The sequence below is a fragment of the Macaca fascicularis genome, chromosome 6 (assembly GCF_037993035.2).
Source record: "Macaca fascicularis isolate 582-1 chromosome 6, T2T-MFA8v1.1".
Taxonomy (NCBI): Eukaryota; Metazoa; Chordata; class Mammalia; order Primates; family Cercopithecidae; genus Macaca; species Macaca fascicularis.
Window position 1 is genome coordinate 100712171 of NC_088380.1, and position 14682 is coordinate 100726852.

The following is a 14682-nucleotide window of genomic DNA, read 5'->3' on the forward strand; positions in this document are numbered from 1 at the left end:
TATACAGTGGGGACCAAAGTAAAAGAGATGCCAGAGGTAATGGAGAACAAAGGGCATAGATGCCACAATAGGATCAGAATGGTGCTGAAAGATGGCAGCTGGGAGGGAGAGATGCTCCAAGGGTCACATTTCAGAGATTGTATCTGGATAAAAGCATGGAAACTGCAGATGGAAAAGTTATTTGCAATCTTTGATAGAGCATTGGAAGCAATGATGAGTGATAAACTCGTTTTAAGGAAAGAGAAGGTAATGAGATGCCAAAGTGAGAAATATGGAGGTCTTGATGTGTGGGGGCGAAGACCCAGAGAGGAAAGCCAAAAGTGGCAGCCTACAGCAAGAATTCATGGATGTTGCAAAGACTGGCTGTGGGTCCTGGAGAAGAACAGCGAAGAAAGAAACAGTCTTAGATTCAAATCTGCATTCTGTCCCTTACTGTGTAACCTGAGGAAAGTGTCCTAATCTGAGCTTTGCTTTGCCCATCACTAAATGAGACTAATAGAATTGAAGCCCTTCTGAAAAAGGATATAAAACATACAAGCACAGTGTCTGCTGTAGAGCAGATGTTCGGTGTATGATCAATGCTATTAATATAATGAATTTATTTTAAAATTTGTAATAGTATTGAGTTTTATTAAGGTATGTAAGAATGAGTTTTTAATTTCTCAATTCTCACCAGAAAAAAGAAAAGAAATCATTAGCCCCAGCTCTGCCAGTTGAATCTAAACCGGATAAACCATCGGGAAAGGTACGAAGACAGCAGTGTCCTTCTACATGAGATAGTTACTCATATGCTCTCTATTTAACAAATCTGATTTCTTGTGGGCAAATAATATGAGGGGGTAATTTAAAGGACCATTTTAATGAATTATTGTTTCAAGCTAATATTGAAAGTGTGGGTTGGAAGTACGATTTTCACACTCATATTTGTAATACTTGATATTATAATCCTTAAAAAAAAACAAACAAAACTCCAGTTTCATCTCATGCAGTTTACATTCCAGTTTCTCTCCTGCAAATACACTTTATTTAACCAGAGGTATTACTAAAGAAGTCAGGTACTTCTTTATTCTGAAATTCCTAAAAGAATCAGTCTAAACCTTCAAATCGTATTCCACATATCCATGATCAGGAGAGTCCTAAAATTGTCAGGGGAATATGGTAGTTGCAAAAAAAAAAAAGACAATTTAAATAATTATTTTTCATCTAAATCAAATAATACAAGGTACTTTCCTAGACTGTTGTTTTCTCCTTTTCAATGCAGGTTATTGTTCATAACGAATCATCCTTAACATAAAAAATAGAGGCACTCTTATTTATTATTGTATTAGTCCGTTTTGACACTATTATAAATAACTGGGTAATTATAAAGAAAAGAGGTTTAATTGACTCATAGTTCTGTGTGGCTGCGGAGGCCTCAGGAAGCTTACAGTCATGCTGGAAGGGGAAGCAGGCACCTTCTTCACAAGGCAGCAGGAGAGAGAGCGTGTGAAGGAGGAACTGTCAAACACTTATAAAAGCATCAGATCTCATGAGAACTCACTCACTATCATCAGAACAGCATGAAAATCACCCCATGATCCAGTCACCACCTTTCCTCGACACATGGAGATTATAGGTTCCTCCCTCGACACATGGGGATTACAATTCGAGATGAGACTTGGGTGGAGACACGAGTTAAACCACATCAATTATACTGACTTAAGCCCATATTGACAGAGTAAACTTGTGAGTTCTTGTAAGTTTAATGTCTCAGGTAATTTCTGTTTTGTAAACCTCTTCAGGCAAGCAAGTGAACAACAACAACAACAAAAACGTGAATGAAATAATACAGAGTGATTTCACTCATGAAATAGATTATATTTGGAAGAGGTACCATATAGAGATTTTTAGGGGCTCTTTCTTTGAAACTCTGTAAAAGTAATGATAAGCAATAAATACCAAGCGTTTCCCTTACCACTTAGAGCAACATGGTTATAATTCCCTGTATTTTGTTTTGCTTTTCCTTTTTTAACTATCAGTGCATTGGACTGGCAGCTTTAATGAACTTATACATTTGTTCATGTATGTAATGCCCGTAGACTTGTTGAAACTGTGCTTATTGCCTGAATGTGGCTTTTTATCTTTCCCACCCAGAATTTGTACTTTGAGACTTAAATAGTAAAGTCTGTTAGAGACCAGATTTTAACTATTTTGGGGAACTAGTTGAAAAACTTTTGGTGTTTGGTGGTTTTTCTACACAGAATGGCTTTTTTGTAGTTAAACTAAAAGTGAAATATGTGTAACAAATAACATTTAAATATCTGTTCTTCCTTTTCCAGTCAGGCATGGATGCTGCTTTGGATGACTTAATAGATACTTTAGGAGGACCTGAAGAAACTGAAGAAGAAAATACAACGTATACTGGACCAGAAGTTTCAGTATGTGATCTTGATATCTGTAAAAATTCATACTTAGTAGGTAGGAGAGCAAAGAAGGCCATGGTCATGAAATACAAAAGAATACCTAGTGAGGCCGGCGCGGTGGCTCACACCTGTAATCCCAGCACTTTGGGAGACTGAGGCAGGCAGATTACTTGAGGTCAGGCATTCAAGACCAACTTGGCCAACATGGTGAAACCCTGTCCCTACTAAAAATACAAAAATTAGCTGGGCATGGTAGTACACGCCTGTAATCCCAGCTATTTGGGAAGCTGAGGCAGGAGAGAATCACTTGAACCCAGGAGGCAGAGGTTGCAGCGAGCTGAATTCGCACCACTGTACTCCAGTTTGGGTGACAGAGAGAGACTCCATCTCAAAAAAAAAAAAAAAAAGAATGTCTAGTGTTCTGTCATTTGCATAGAAACAGGATGATGTCAGTATCAAGACAGCAACTAGAAATTAGTGTTGGGGATGGAAATGGTTTGTCTTTTAGCAGCTGCATTATAACATTGAGTTAGCAAACATTTGTTGTTGTGCTAAGATTGACACTGGGACATGGTCCACTGGGTCACACACTTATTTTCCATCCTCAAGATTTAAGTATAATGGACTAGAACTTGTTTTGATTTCTCAATATTTTCCACCCTCAGTTTATCCCTATTCCTAATTCCTAAAATTGTATTTTCCTTGGTATGATAAAAAAGATATGCTGGCCCGGCATGGTGGCTCACACCTGTAATCCCAGCACTTTGGGAGGCCAAGGTGGGCAGATCACCTGAAGTCAGGAGTTCGAGACCAGCCTGACCAACATGGTGAAACCCCGTATCTACTAAAAATACAAAAAAAAATTAGCTAGGCATGTTGGTGCATGGCTGTAATCCCAGCTACTCAGGAGGCTGAGGCAGGAGAACTGCTTGAACCCGGGAGGTGGGGGTTGCAGTGAGCTGGGATCGTGCCATTGCACTCCAGCCTAGGCAACAAGAAGGAGACTCCATCTCAAAAAAAAAAAAAAAAAAAAAAAAGCCATAGACTAGACAAAAATATTTGCAACAGACATAACAAAGGATTTGTTTCTAGAATTTGTAAAGAATAAAAACAGAAAAAGACAACCCAATAGAAAATTGAGAGAAAACTTGACTGACGAATAAGCAAGTAAAATGAAACTCTCCTTAGTAATTAGGAGAATGATATTAAAACACAGAAGAAACACTGCCTTGCATTTATCTGATCAGCAAAAGCGTGCAAGTCTGACAATTCCTATAGTCTTCCTATAGTTGGTGGGTGTTCATGATGAACATTCCCTTCAACCAGGAAGTCCACCTCTAGAGAGATTCCCAGGAGGGGGCCTTGCCCATGTGTGCAAGGAGTTATAAGAACTGGTGAAATGTTTGGAAACAATTTTGTTCAATAGAGGACAGGATAATAAAATTCAGTGCTTTATAGTGGTTAAAATGGCTTATTCATGTATCAGCATGGATACATTACAAAAACATAATTTTGAATAAAAAATGCAGAATGATATGTAGAATATGATACCATTTATGTAACATTGGAAAATAAGCAAAGTAATGCTGGACATTGTTTATGGATACCTACATATGTAAAAAATGTTCTAAAATAACTTTAAATTGATATGCTAAAGTTAGGAATGGTGGCTGTTTCTGATTAACAGGGAAAGGGAATTCGGTTTGAGAATGCTAAACAGGAGACATCCACTCTATGATTTTGTTTTCTTAGAAATGACAAAGCTAATAGAGTTGGGTATTGGGTTATACAGAAACTCATTATCTTATTAACTGTTCTTTTATATTGGTTATAAACCTTAGATAATGAAAACATTTGAAAACAAAATGTATTTAGAAGTCAACTTTAGTATTTTGAATATTTTCTAGCATTACATATGAGTTAAGCCAATTAAATATGGGTATTTGTGTAAACTTAGAAATGTAGTTGTATAAATTGTTGGCTTCTTAATGATTTATCATTCATCTCAGTACTTCCATAAATTAATAATGGAATCATGCTTTAGTTTCAGAATATGCATATAGCATTCTCAGCTAATTAATTATATAATATCCCTATGTGTATGATTTTGTTCCAGGATCCAATGAGTTCCACCTACATAGAGGAATTGGGTAAAAGAGAAGTCACAATTCCTCCAAAATACAGGGAACTATTGGCTGTAAGTTAAATAATCATTTACTTTTATTTCACTGTTTCCTCTTTAGAATATAATTTCATGTCATTATTTTTACAATGTTTAAAAGTTAGAAAACATAATGTGCATGTGAAATTGTCATTACTCTGAAGCTCACTGCATTGGTTGGATGGTGCTGCTGTAAGAAAGTACCACAGATCAGGGGCATAAACAAGAGATTGATTGTCTCACAGTTCTGGAGGCTGGAAGTCTAGAATCAAGGTGTCAGCAGGGCTGGTTCCTGCTGAGGCTGTGAGGGAAAGGTATCTTTGAAGCCTATTCTTGGCTTATAGATGGCCGTCTTCTCCCCACGTCTCTTCACACCATCTTCCTTCTGTGCTTCTATGCATATCTCTGGGTCCAAATTTCCCCGTTTTGTAAGGACACGCATCATATTGGAGTAGGGCCCACCCTAATGACCTCACCTTTACTTGATTACTTCTATAAGGAACCTATCTCAAAATCAGGTCTCGTTTTGAGGTACTGGGGTTAAGACTTCAACATATAGATCTGGGGTGGGAGGCACAATTCAACCCACAATGGGCCATACATTTTGCCCATCTTAAGGATTAATTCTGCCTTCTCAACATCATCAAATTAATATTTGTTTCAGAAAACGGAAGGGATCACAGGGCCTCCTCCAGACTCTTTGGTGAGTTTACATACATGTCTTCTGATCTAAATTAATATGTTTTATATTTTTGGTTGGGGGAACAGGGCTATCAATTCTATATTTGAGGATTATGATTTAACTCATCTCCAAATCAAATGGAGTTTCTGTGTGTTCAGAGAAAGGGCTTGGTGTGAGGGTTGTTTCAGTGCTCCTGAGTCCCATAAGTAGGGTTTCTGAGGGGAAGGAGAATGAAGGCAAGAAAGTATTAGGATAAACTGCATGTTCATAATAATAGAATGAGAATATTCTAACATGTAACTCCTTTAGAAACGGGGAAGTGGAAAATAATACTTAGTGAGTATTCACTAAACCTACTTAGTGAGTAGCCGCTCGCTTCAAAACATACAGTTTGATCTAAGTTGTTTTATTAACACATCTCATTTGGTTGCAAAGGAATTAGAAAAATGCATTCTTCATTTGCTAGCTTTATTACCCATTCTTCCACTTCAGCGGTTCCCATAAGTTACCCATCACTGTGCCTGTTTCTTTAGAAACCCATGGGGCCAGATGATGCTATAGATGCCTTGTCATCTGACTTCACCTGTGGGTCGCCTACAGCTGCTGGAAAGAAAACTGAAAAAGAGGTATTGTTTTTAGTGTTGTTAAGGGAAACTTGTTAGGAACTATTTTGAACTTTAAAAGAATAACTTTTTAGTTCAGGCTATTCCAGTTAAAGTTTCCTCATCCGTAAATCTCATCTTTAGTATTTTATTTTCAGGAATCTACAGAAGTTTTAAAAGCTCAATCAGCAGGGACAGTCAGAAGTGCTGCTCCACCCCAAGAGAAGAAAAGAAAGGTGGAGAAGGTATAATCACAGTCTACCTGACAGCAGTTGCTTTCCAGAGCCTGATCTAGCTCATTCAGGAAGCTGCCAGTAGCGCATTACCCATGAGGAGAAGCCATGATTTTTTCCCTCTCAGGTCTATCCGGAATAGGGAAGCCAATGAGGGTTATATTAATCATCTCCAGGCAAGCCTTGTGTGTTTCTGTAACTGCCTGGGAATGATTTTAGCACAGTTGTCTTGGTTGTCACCTAAGACCATCTCACCATTATGATACACAGAAGGGCAGAAACCAGAGAAATTGCACTCTTGGAACATAAAACCTTCAAGTTTGATTTTCTAAAGGACTTTGAGCACTGAGGATCACTAGAGGGACACCATGTCGCTGGTACTGCCCCCCACTCTCAGCTGTATTTCACTATGACATAATTCTCACAAATCGCAAAGGCAATCCTGCAGCTCTGTGCTGGCTGGGAACACATGTCTCCTCTGCAAACAGTCAAGATAATGCCCAGGAACAGTTTCTATCGGAGCTGCTTGTGCCTCTCCCCTCCTGGAGTGGACAGTTTATTTTTATCTGGCAGGCTGGGGAACAGTGGTGAGCACCACACCCCTGAGAGTGGGAGTTCCTCCAGCGATCAGCCATTGTGCCTTCAGAGAAGAAGGCAGCGGGGGCCACTTCAAGCTTCCCTGCTTTCAGCTTAGCAGGTTTGCTAAAGGTTATCGGAAGCCTTTTTAGAGACACAGTTTTAGAAAAAGAAAAACAGGGTGGTAACAGTTTACTACTTGCTTCTTTTTTGTGGTTGTTAAGAGTATTTTATAATAATATTACTATAGCTTTATGTCTAGCTTACCAAATAAGGGGTGAAGTGTGCCCCAGAGAACGCTGTTACTATAGAAACGTGTCTTAGCCCCAATTTCCACTCATTGGTAAGTTCTTTTTCCTTTCTCTCTTTTGCAAGGTTTCAAATAAACTTGCCTTTCTAGAGCACTTCCCCAATCCACATTCAGTTTATAATCTAAAATGTATTTCACAAAGAAGTAAATGGATTGTTCAGGCTCCAGAGATGTCTTTTTTCATGCACAGAATTTTTTACTTTTAACAGGATACAATGAGCGATCAAGCACTGGAGGCTCTGTCGGCTTCACTGGGCACCCGGCAAGCAGAACCTGAGCTCGACCTCAGCTCGATTAAGGAAGTCGATGAGGTACTGACCTTAGAGTTGATTTACAAAGCGTGTTAGTCTGCACATTACAAAACTGGATGCATTCTGCATGTTTAGAATTCTTGCACAACTTTTGCTGGAGAGTAAAAGTGAACATTCTTCATTGTGCCTTATTTATTGCTGAGTCGTTAGCAACTAAGAGGGATAGTTAAGTGATTGCTTGTGAAACAGCTAGAATTTTAACATTTGAAATGAGCGTGAATCTTCCTTGCTAGAGCTTCAATGACACCTGACTAAACAAGGTAACAAGGAGGCAGTGCCTGGCGGGAAATAGTGAAGTTTGGCAATTGGAAATTTGTATTTTCAGAAGGGTTCTGGGTGCTTCTCTTTATAAGAGAGGGAGATGTCTATACAAGGAGTGGGAAGATCCTTCATTTATCACTATGGGGAAAGATGTTGAAAATTTTGTCTCAAATTAAAATCAAGCAACGATTACTCCGTAACTAGAGCTCCTGCATATTTAGAGAATAATGCTGATAAGTGTTTATCCCACCACACTCCAAGATCTTAACAAGCCTCTGAACCAAAACAAGCTTATATCTGGTATAGGAAAGTTTTAATATTAAATTATAATTTTTGTAGAATTTTTCAACTTGGTCCTTTTGGGGGAAAGAGGAAGGAAAAGAGAGAGTTGCCCGTTCCTGACAAGGTGGTGTTGTGGGGAGATGGAAAGGCAGCCTGGGATCCACAGGAGCTCACCCTGCCTCCATCAGCTCAGGCTGGGGGAGCTGGTAGGCACTGCTGTCACAATGCCCCATCTCTGCTGTCACTTCCTGTTCTGAGTCATCAGGGAAGGGGAGTCTCCCTGACTACCAGCAACTATCCTTGAGTCTAGGACTACCCTGGCCTAAGATGGGCCAGTTTCTATCTTCGACTTTCTTGGAGGGCTCACCGGCCACAGTGTGGCATGATAAGCTTTGTGATGGTGAACGCAGGGGAGCAAGAGAAGCAGTTCCTATCTTCCAGGACCAAGTAATGTACTGGGAAGAAGGGAAACTTAATTACAACACAATGTGAGATATACATTACTTAGAGCAGCCGACAGAAGCAGTGTCATCTTGAGGAAAGGGTGGTGTTGGCAGAACCCTGGGGGGAGTCAGGAGGCCAAGCTGAGTTGTGGCTTTACCACCTGAGGGTGACGGGGCCACAAGTATATTGCACTTTTGTCTCAGGCTTTTTGCAGACCCTTAAGGAGAGATAATAAATGTGGGAAGGGAGGGTATAAACATGTTATAAACCCCAGGATCAAAGGAGTCTTAAGAGTGACTAAAAGCAGATAAGCAGATGTTTAAAAAAAAGTGACATAAAATAAGCATGTGGGTAACTAGTTTGGGAATGCGTATGAATGTATTAAGTTTCCTCTAGAAAATTTCAGAGTAGCAGCAAACTAATATTCCAGCAAAAAGAACTCTTCTTTTCCATTCTTATGACATAATAGTTGTATTATTCTGTTCTCATGCTGCTAATAAAGACATACCGGAGACTGGGTAATGTATAAAGGAAAGAAGTTTAATTGACTCACAGTTCCACATGGCTGGGAAGTCCTCATAATTATGGTGGAAAGTGAATGAGGAGCAAAGTCACGTCTTACATGGTGGAAGGGGGAACTCCCCTTTATAAAACCGTCAGACCTAGTGAGAATTATTCACTATCATGAGAACAGCACAGGAGAGCTCTGCCCCCATGATTCAATTACCTCCCACCGGGTCCCTCCCATGACACGTGGGAATTATGGGAGCTACAATTCAAGATGAGATTTGGGTGGGGACACAGCCAAACCATATCACTAGTTTTCCTTTTTAATCATATACAAAGTACAAATGTTTCTAAAGAGAATCTGTCAGTCCTCCAGATTCTTAACCTGAATTCTTAGTACCAGACTTAGTGGGTCCTTTACATCCTAGATAGTCTGATGTGATGAGAAGGCTCAGGAAGGTCGCTATCAGCCTGTAGGAGTGTCCATTGCCACCCCAGCACACCCCAGCACACCCCAGAATAGAGAGCTGTCTGTGGAAAACCACACAGTACTCCAGAGAGGAAACCCATGCCTACTTAGTATTCCTGTCATCTACCATAACATAAAATAAAAGTTTTTTATTCTATAATGATACCCCATTATAAGTCTCCCACATTTTTAGGTGTGGCTGCCTAGTCTAGTGCCATTTCAATTCAGTAGACTCTTTTTTTTCGATGCCTACTGTATGCAAACCACAGAGTAGGCATTTCAAGAATATAAAGATCAAAGAGGAAAATAAAAGCTCTGGCTGCATGTGTCATTCTCACTGTCCACAGCCTGAGATTAGTGGGGAGGACCATCTTAATACAGGTGACCCTGGATGTTCCTGAAGGCTGCTGTACCCTGACCTGGGGAGTGCTGCTGCATGATAGGATTTCTCCAGATGCCCAAATAGAGCATGACTGGAAATGTTTAAAAGGAAACCATGACTTCATCCTTTAATGAGAGTTTCTGTAAAACAGTAAAACTAAACGCAAGCATAGAACAGTGCCTGTTCCATTAAAAGTGCTCAATAAGTAGTAATTAATCAACTAACCAATCAGTAAAGAACCACACTCTTAGGCTAAGATGCAGATGGAGGCCGTGGGTTGGGTTGGAATATGCCAAGTGAACCTCCTACCTTGATTTGTAAATTAAATCCACGCCTTGATACAGGTACTCCTTACATATTATGGGACTCACATTACCCACCAGCAGGTTAAATTGCAAGTGTTGTGTCGTAGCAGTCAGTGATCTACTATAGAACTACACTTTTATTGGTAATGCAGCTAGTTGTTCATGGTTTAGTAAGCTAGAGACGTCCTGGCATTATTGAAGGGAGCCCTTTTAAAAGAGGTAAAACAAGTTATACATGGATCAGCCAAGATTTGTGATGGGCTGCTTCTGCCATTTCTGAACTGGGTTTAATGTGAAAATTAGTCGTATTTCCTCTCCCTTCCTTAGACAGCTGCCTCGTTGAGTAAGACAGATGAAAGCCATTAAAATAATTGCAACTAACTGCTGCACTGTGCTTACTGTCTTCAAAGAATCTTTTTATTTACTTTTCTCTGGTGATCTTCACAAGTTAGTGAGCTAGATAAGGGTTATTAGTAGCCACATTTTACAGCTGAAGAGACTGGACCAAAGAAAGGCTAAGTGGCTTCTCAAGGTCACAGCAGCTGGAAGCAGAACAGGGTAGCTCCCCGGGATCCCTGGCTGGGCTGCTTTTGCTCAGTCACCCACTGCTACCTTTCTCACAGCTGCCCACCATGGTCTTGTGCTTTGTAGTTTACAAAGTTCTTCCAGATGCGTTTACCAGATTTGGTCTTCTCTATAACACTCAGGAAGTACACAGAGGAAGTGATATCATCTCATTATGTGCATTATCCAACTACTTTTTTTTCCCCTCCATTTTCATCAGGCAAAAGCTAAAGAAGAAAAACTAGAGAAGTGTGGTGAGGATGATGAAACAATCCCATCTGAGTACAGATTAAAACCAGCCACGGTAAATTTTTAGCCACAGTGCATGACAACAGCATCTTGCCTTTGCATCTTGTTTTATTGCATCTGTACCCTTGACACTGTCAAAGGACATACCTGTCCCCCATTCAGATATTAACTCTGAAAACCCTGAACCTTTTTTTCTCTGCTCCCTACAGTTAGACCCCTTGAGGGATGGTTTGTCCCTGCCTGGCTTCCTAAGTAGTGACCCTGTGGTCATTAAAATTCCCACAAATTTAAATGTTTTATTTATTAACAATTCTTACAAAAGATCCTTAAACTCAGAAGGAACAATCTGGGGATAGTTTTTTTTTCTTAATGCTATATGGATAAAAGCACCATAGGTCTTCTGAGGGGTAGATATGAATGTACGAGGCTTTACCAATATGCTAAGTTAAGGTGGTTTTGTTGCTATTGTTTTTGATTATGGTGAGGATGGTAGACTAACTCCTGTCATTACATTTTTGTCATTTACTTTTGAAATCATGCATATAAACACATGTTGGAAAATGGTTACAATTCTAAATTATGAAACCTCATATCCAAAAAAACTAAATAGTGTTATAGGAATGATATCCACCTCTTCACTCTAGGTTGGAGAACTGGGATTTTTTAAAAGCTTTCATAAACATACATCTTTATTGCCAAAGAATTTTTTTTCCTATTACTCTATCCAACAGATGAAAAACATTTTTTAATAACTTAAAGTAAATGTGCGTTCTATTTGGTAACATCTTGATTTTTACAGCTCAGCTGCTTTTTAAATACTTTATAAAAAGTAAATTTGAAACACAAACTCATGTGAATCTAAGAAAAAAAATTAGTTGACATCTCTTATCCTGGAATTCCCAGAAACAAACTTGATGGGACATGAAAGCAAAATTTTCTATTTCATTTCCAATGAGTTTTAATTTTATTTACAGGATAAAGATGGAAAACCACTATTGCCAGAGCCTGAAGAAAAACCCAAGGTTAGGAAATACATTTTTTTCTGATACTTAAAGAACAATAGACATGTAAAGTATGAATTAAGATAATTTTGACAGTCCGGAGTTCACTGTGCAGACTTGCATGCTAACCGAGTGCAGAGGAGATGGTAACACTTGGCTGATACCTGTGGCTCCTTTCCTTATATTTTAAAGATGATCTTATTTTATTGTATTTTTTCATTATATACTTTCTTTTTTTTAATAAAATAAAATAAATTTGCTAAAAAAAGATGATCTTCCTCAAAAATCATTACTGGACTATAAATTTCTAGTAAAATTTATTACACACTAGAAACTGATGTCAAGAGGGCCCTTAAGTCAGATTAAGCTAGCACTTTTTTTTGATGCCTACTGTATACAAACCACAGTGCAGGCATTTCAAGAATATAAAGATCAAAAAGGAAAAGAAAAGCTCTGGCTGTGTGTGTAACTCTCACTGTCCATCCTGATCAAATTCTCTGATGATTCTGTTTTGCCTTAAGTTGGTAGTGACCTGTCACATATAATCAGCAACATTTATTAATCACTTGCTATGTACCTGGCACTGCACCAAATGCTTTTTGGATATTATCTTTGTGAGCCCTCAGTGAATGAGGACGGTACTGTTGTTATTCCCATTTTACAGTGAGGAAATTGAGACACAGAGGGCCTATGTAAATAGCCCAAGGTCAAGGTGCTAGAAAATAGCAAGCCAAGCCCAGGACTTAGAATTCAGGCTGTCCAGTCTGAGTCCCAGCGTCTGAGTCACATGCCCTTCTATCATGTTACTGTTGTTAGTGACAGTCTCCACATGCCCTAAACTAATACCACTCCCCTGAAAGAACAAGGGGTAGCAGAACTTTCCTGCCAAAATCCCACATAATCATATGAACAGAGTATATGATCCATGTTTTCACTTATTCAGAAGAGAAGTCATGAGGAAATAGGAAAATAATCACATTTTAAAAAATTATACAGATCTTCATTGCAGAGAACAGGCAATTTTATTTGAACAAAATTCTTCTGAAACTAAAATATCAAGGAAACATTTGACCAAATAAACCATTAATATTTTTGCGGTACTGAAGTGTTTTGTAAGTATTTCTTATTTGTTTCATGAAAATTTTATCTTAACGTTGATAAATGAAAAAATACGCCCTTTATAAATTAGCTTTGGGTGTTAAGTATGGCCTCATTGTGTTAATCAGGGAAAATAATTGTTCCATGAAAACTTTTTTTTGCAAAATAAAAAAGAGTCCCCTTGTAATATACAGAACTTCTTATATTACAGGCTCGGAGTGAATCAGAGCTCATTGATGAACTTTCAGAAGATTTTGACCCGTCTAAATATAAAGAAAAACCATCTAAGCCAACTGAAAAGACAGAAGTACGTTTCTAAACATATTAATCTCTAGTTTTGAGGTTTGTGATCTTAAAAAAAAAAAAAAGTGAGACAAACTGTTTTAGCATGAAGCAGTCTATTAGAAAGCCTAATATGCCATCGTTTTTCCATGTCATTTTTGTCTTCCTTTTTGGATGTGCTTTCTGCCCCAACCTAACCCTGATATTCTTGCAACTGAAGTCCTGCAATGACTCCTTCAGGAAAGCTCTGGAAGCCATGCCTTCCTTCTTGTCCCAGCTTCTGTAACTGACCTGGTTGAGCTGTCATCACCCCTCCCCTCTGGGTTGCAGTGGCCTTTCTGCAGTCTCCTTCATGTCCATTGGACTCATTCTTTCTCAAGTATGTCTGTCGTCATGTCTTTCCCATCCCTACAAAAAAAAGTGCCCATTGCCATATTCTTGACCCTGTTTTCTTTCCTACCAAACTGTGTCCCTGTGTCAATAAACTGAACAATAAGTATGTGTGCGTCCCTGGCTTTTCTCACTTGGCTTCTCTGTCTTGATTGACCTTTCTTTCTAATTCTAGATCAGCTAAAGTCTTACTCATCCTTTCAAGCCTCTGCTAAGATATGGCTTTCTTTATCTCCTGCTTTTCCCTCCCTAAACTGGATCCATCCAACCTTTATTAAGCAGAACACAACATGGCAGAGGATCTGTAGTTCTTTTTTTATATATCACTATTCAAGCCTTTGTTACAAAGAAGAGTTTAGCTGTTTTAGTCCCTCTTTAACGCTAACATTTATGCCAAGTTTAAATGGGTAGTAAGCTCCTTGAACGAAGAGATCATATCCTATTGATGACCATCTGCTGAGCACCTTGCCTATAGGATAGGCTTCCATAAATGTCTAGATTTAAAACAATTTGTTTAAAGGTTTGCTTCTGTTTTTTGTTTGTTTTGTTTTGTTTTTTTTCTTGAGACAGGGTCTCACTCTGTCTCCCAGCTGGGAGTGTAGTGGCACAGTCTTGGCTCACTCCAGCCTCAATCTCCAGGCCCAAGCAATTCTCCAACCTCAGCCTCCTGAGTAGCTGAGACTACAGGTGCATGTCACCATGCCTGGCTAATTTTTGTATTTTCTGCACAGCTGGGCTTTGGCCATGTTGCCCAGCCTGATTCAAACTCCTGGACTCAAGTGATCCACCCTCCTCGGCCTCCCAAAGGGAGGATTACAGGCATTACAGGCATGAGCCACCACACCCAGCCTTGAAACTTCATTCTTGTGATAAAATAAGATGGGACAGTGGTTCTCAAACCTTAGCATGCATCAGGATCATCTGGAGAGTTTTTTTAAGCACAGACTGCTAGACTCTACCCCCAAAGTTTCTGACTTAGTACATGGGGTGGGGGTCTAAGAATCTGCATTTCTAGGTGCTCTTATGGTGCTGAGGCTGTTCAGGGATTACACTTCGAGAACTTGTGGTTTATTATTACTACCTTCCATTCCTACATAGCGGTATATAAAGTGCTCTTAGATTTATATAAATACAGTATTTTACATAATGCTATGTTACATAATAGGCATAT

At 39.1% G+C, this 14682-nt stretch overlaps 1 protein-coding gene across 16 annotated transcripts in view; it reads left to right on the forward strand.

Moving 5' to 3' along the window:
• Window positions 1-14682, forward strand: part of CAST (calpastatin) — a 112275-nt gene that overhangs the window by 71872 nt on the left and 25721 nt on the right. For all 16 annotated transcript variants that reach the window (XM_005557415.4, XM_073993895.1, XM_045394858.2 and 13 more), the window contains 10 exons: window positions 677-745; window positions 2319-2417; window positions 4519-4599; window positions 5228-5266; window positions 5779-5871; window positions 6006-6092; window positions 7176-7277; window positions 10712-10795; window positions 11715-11762; window positions 13051-13146. In XM_005557415.4, coding sequence (XP_005557472.3) covers window positions 677-745; window positions 2319-2417; window positions 4519-4599; window positions 5228-5266; window positions 5779-5871; window positions 6006-6092; window positions 7176-7277; window positions 10712-10795; window positions 11715-11762; window positions 13051-13146 — 798 coding nt within the window. The remainder of the gene's footprint in view (window positions 1-676; window positions 746-2318; window positions 2418-4518; window positions 4600-5227; window positions 5267-5778; window positions 5872-6005; window positions 6093-7175; window positions 7278-10711; window positions 10796-11714; window positions 11763-13050; window positions 13147-14682) is intronic.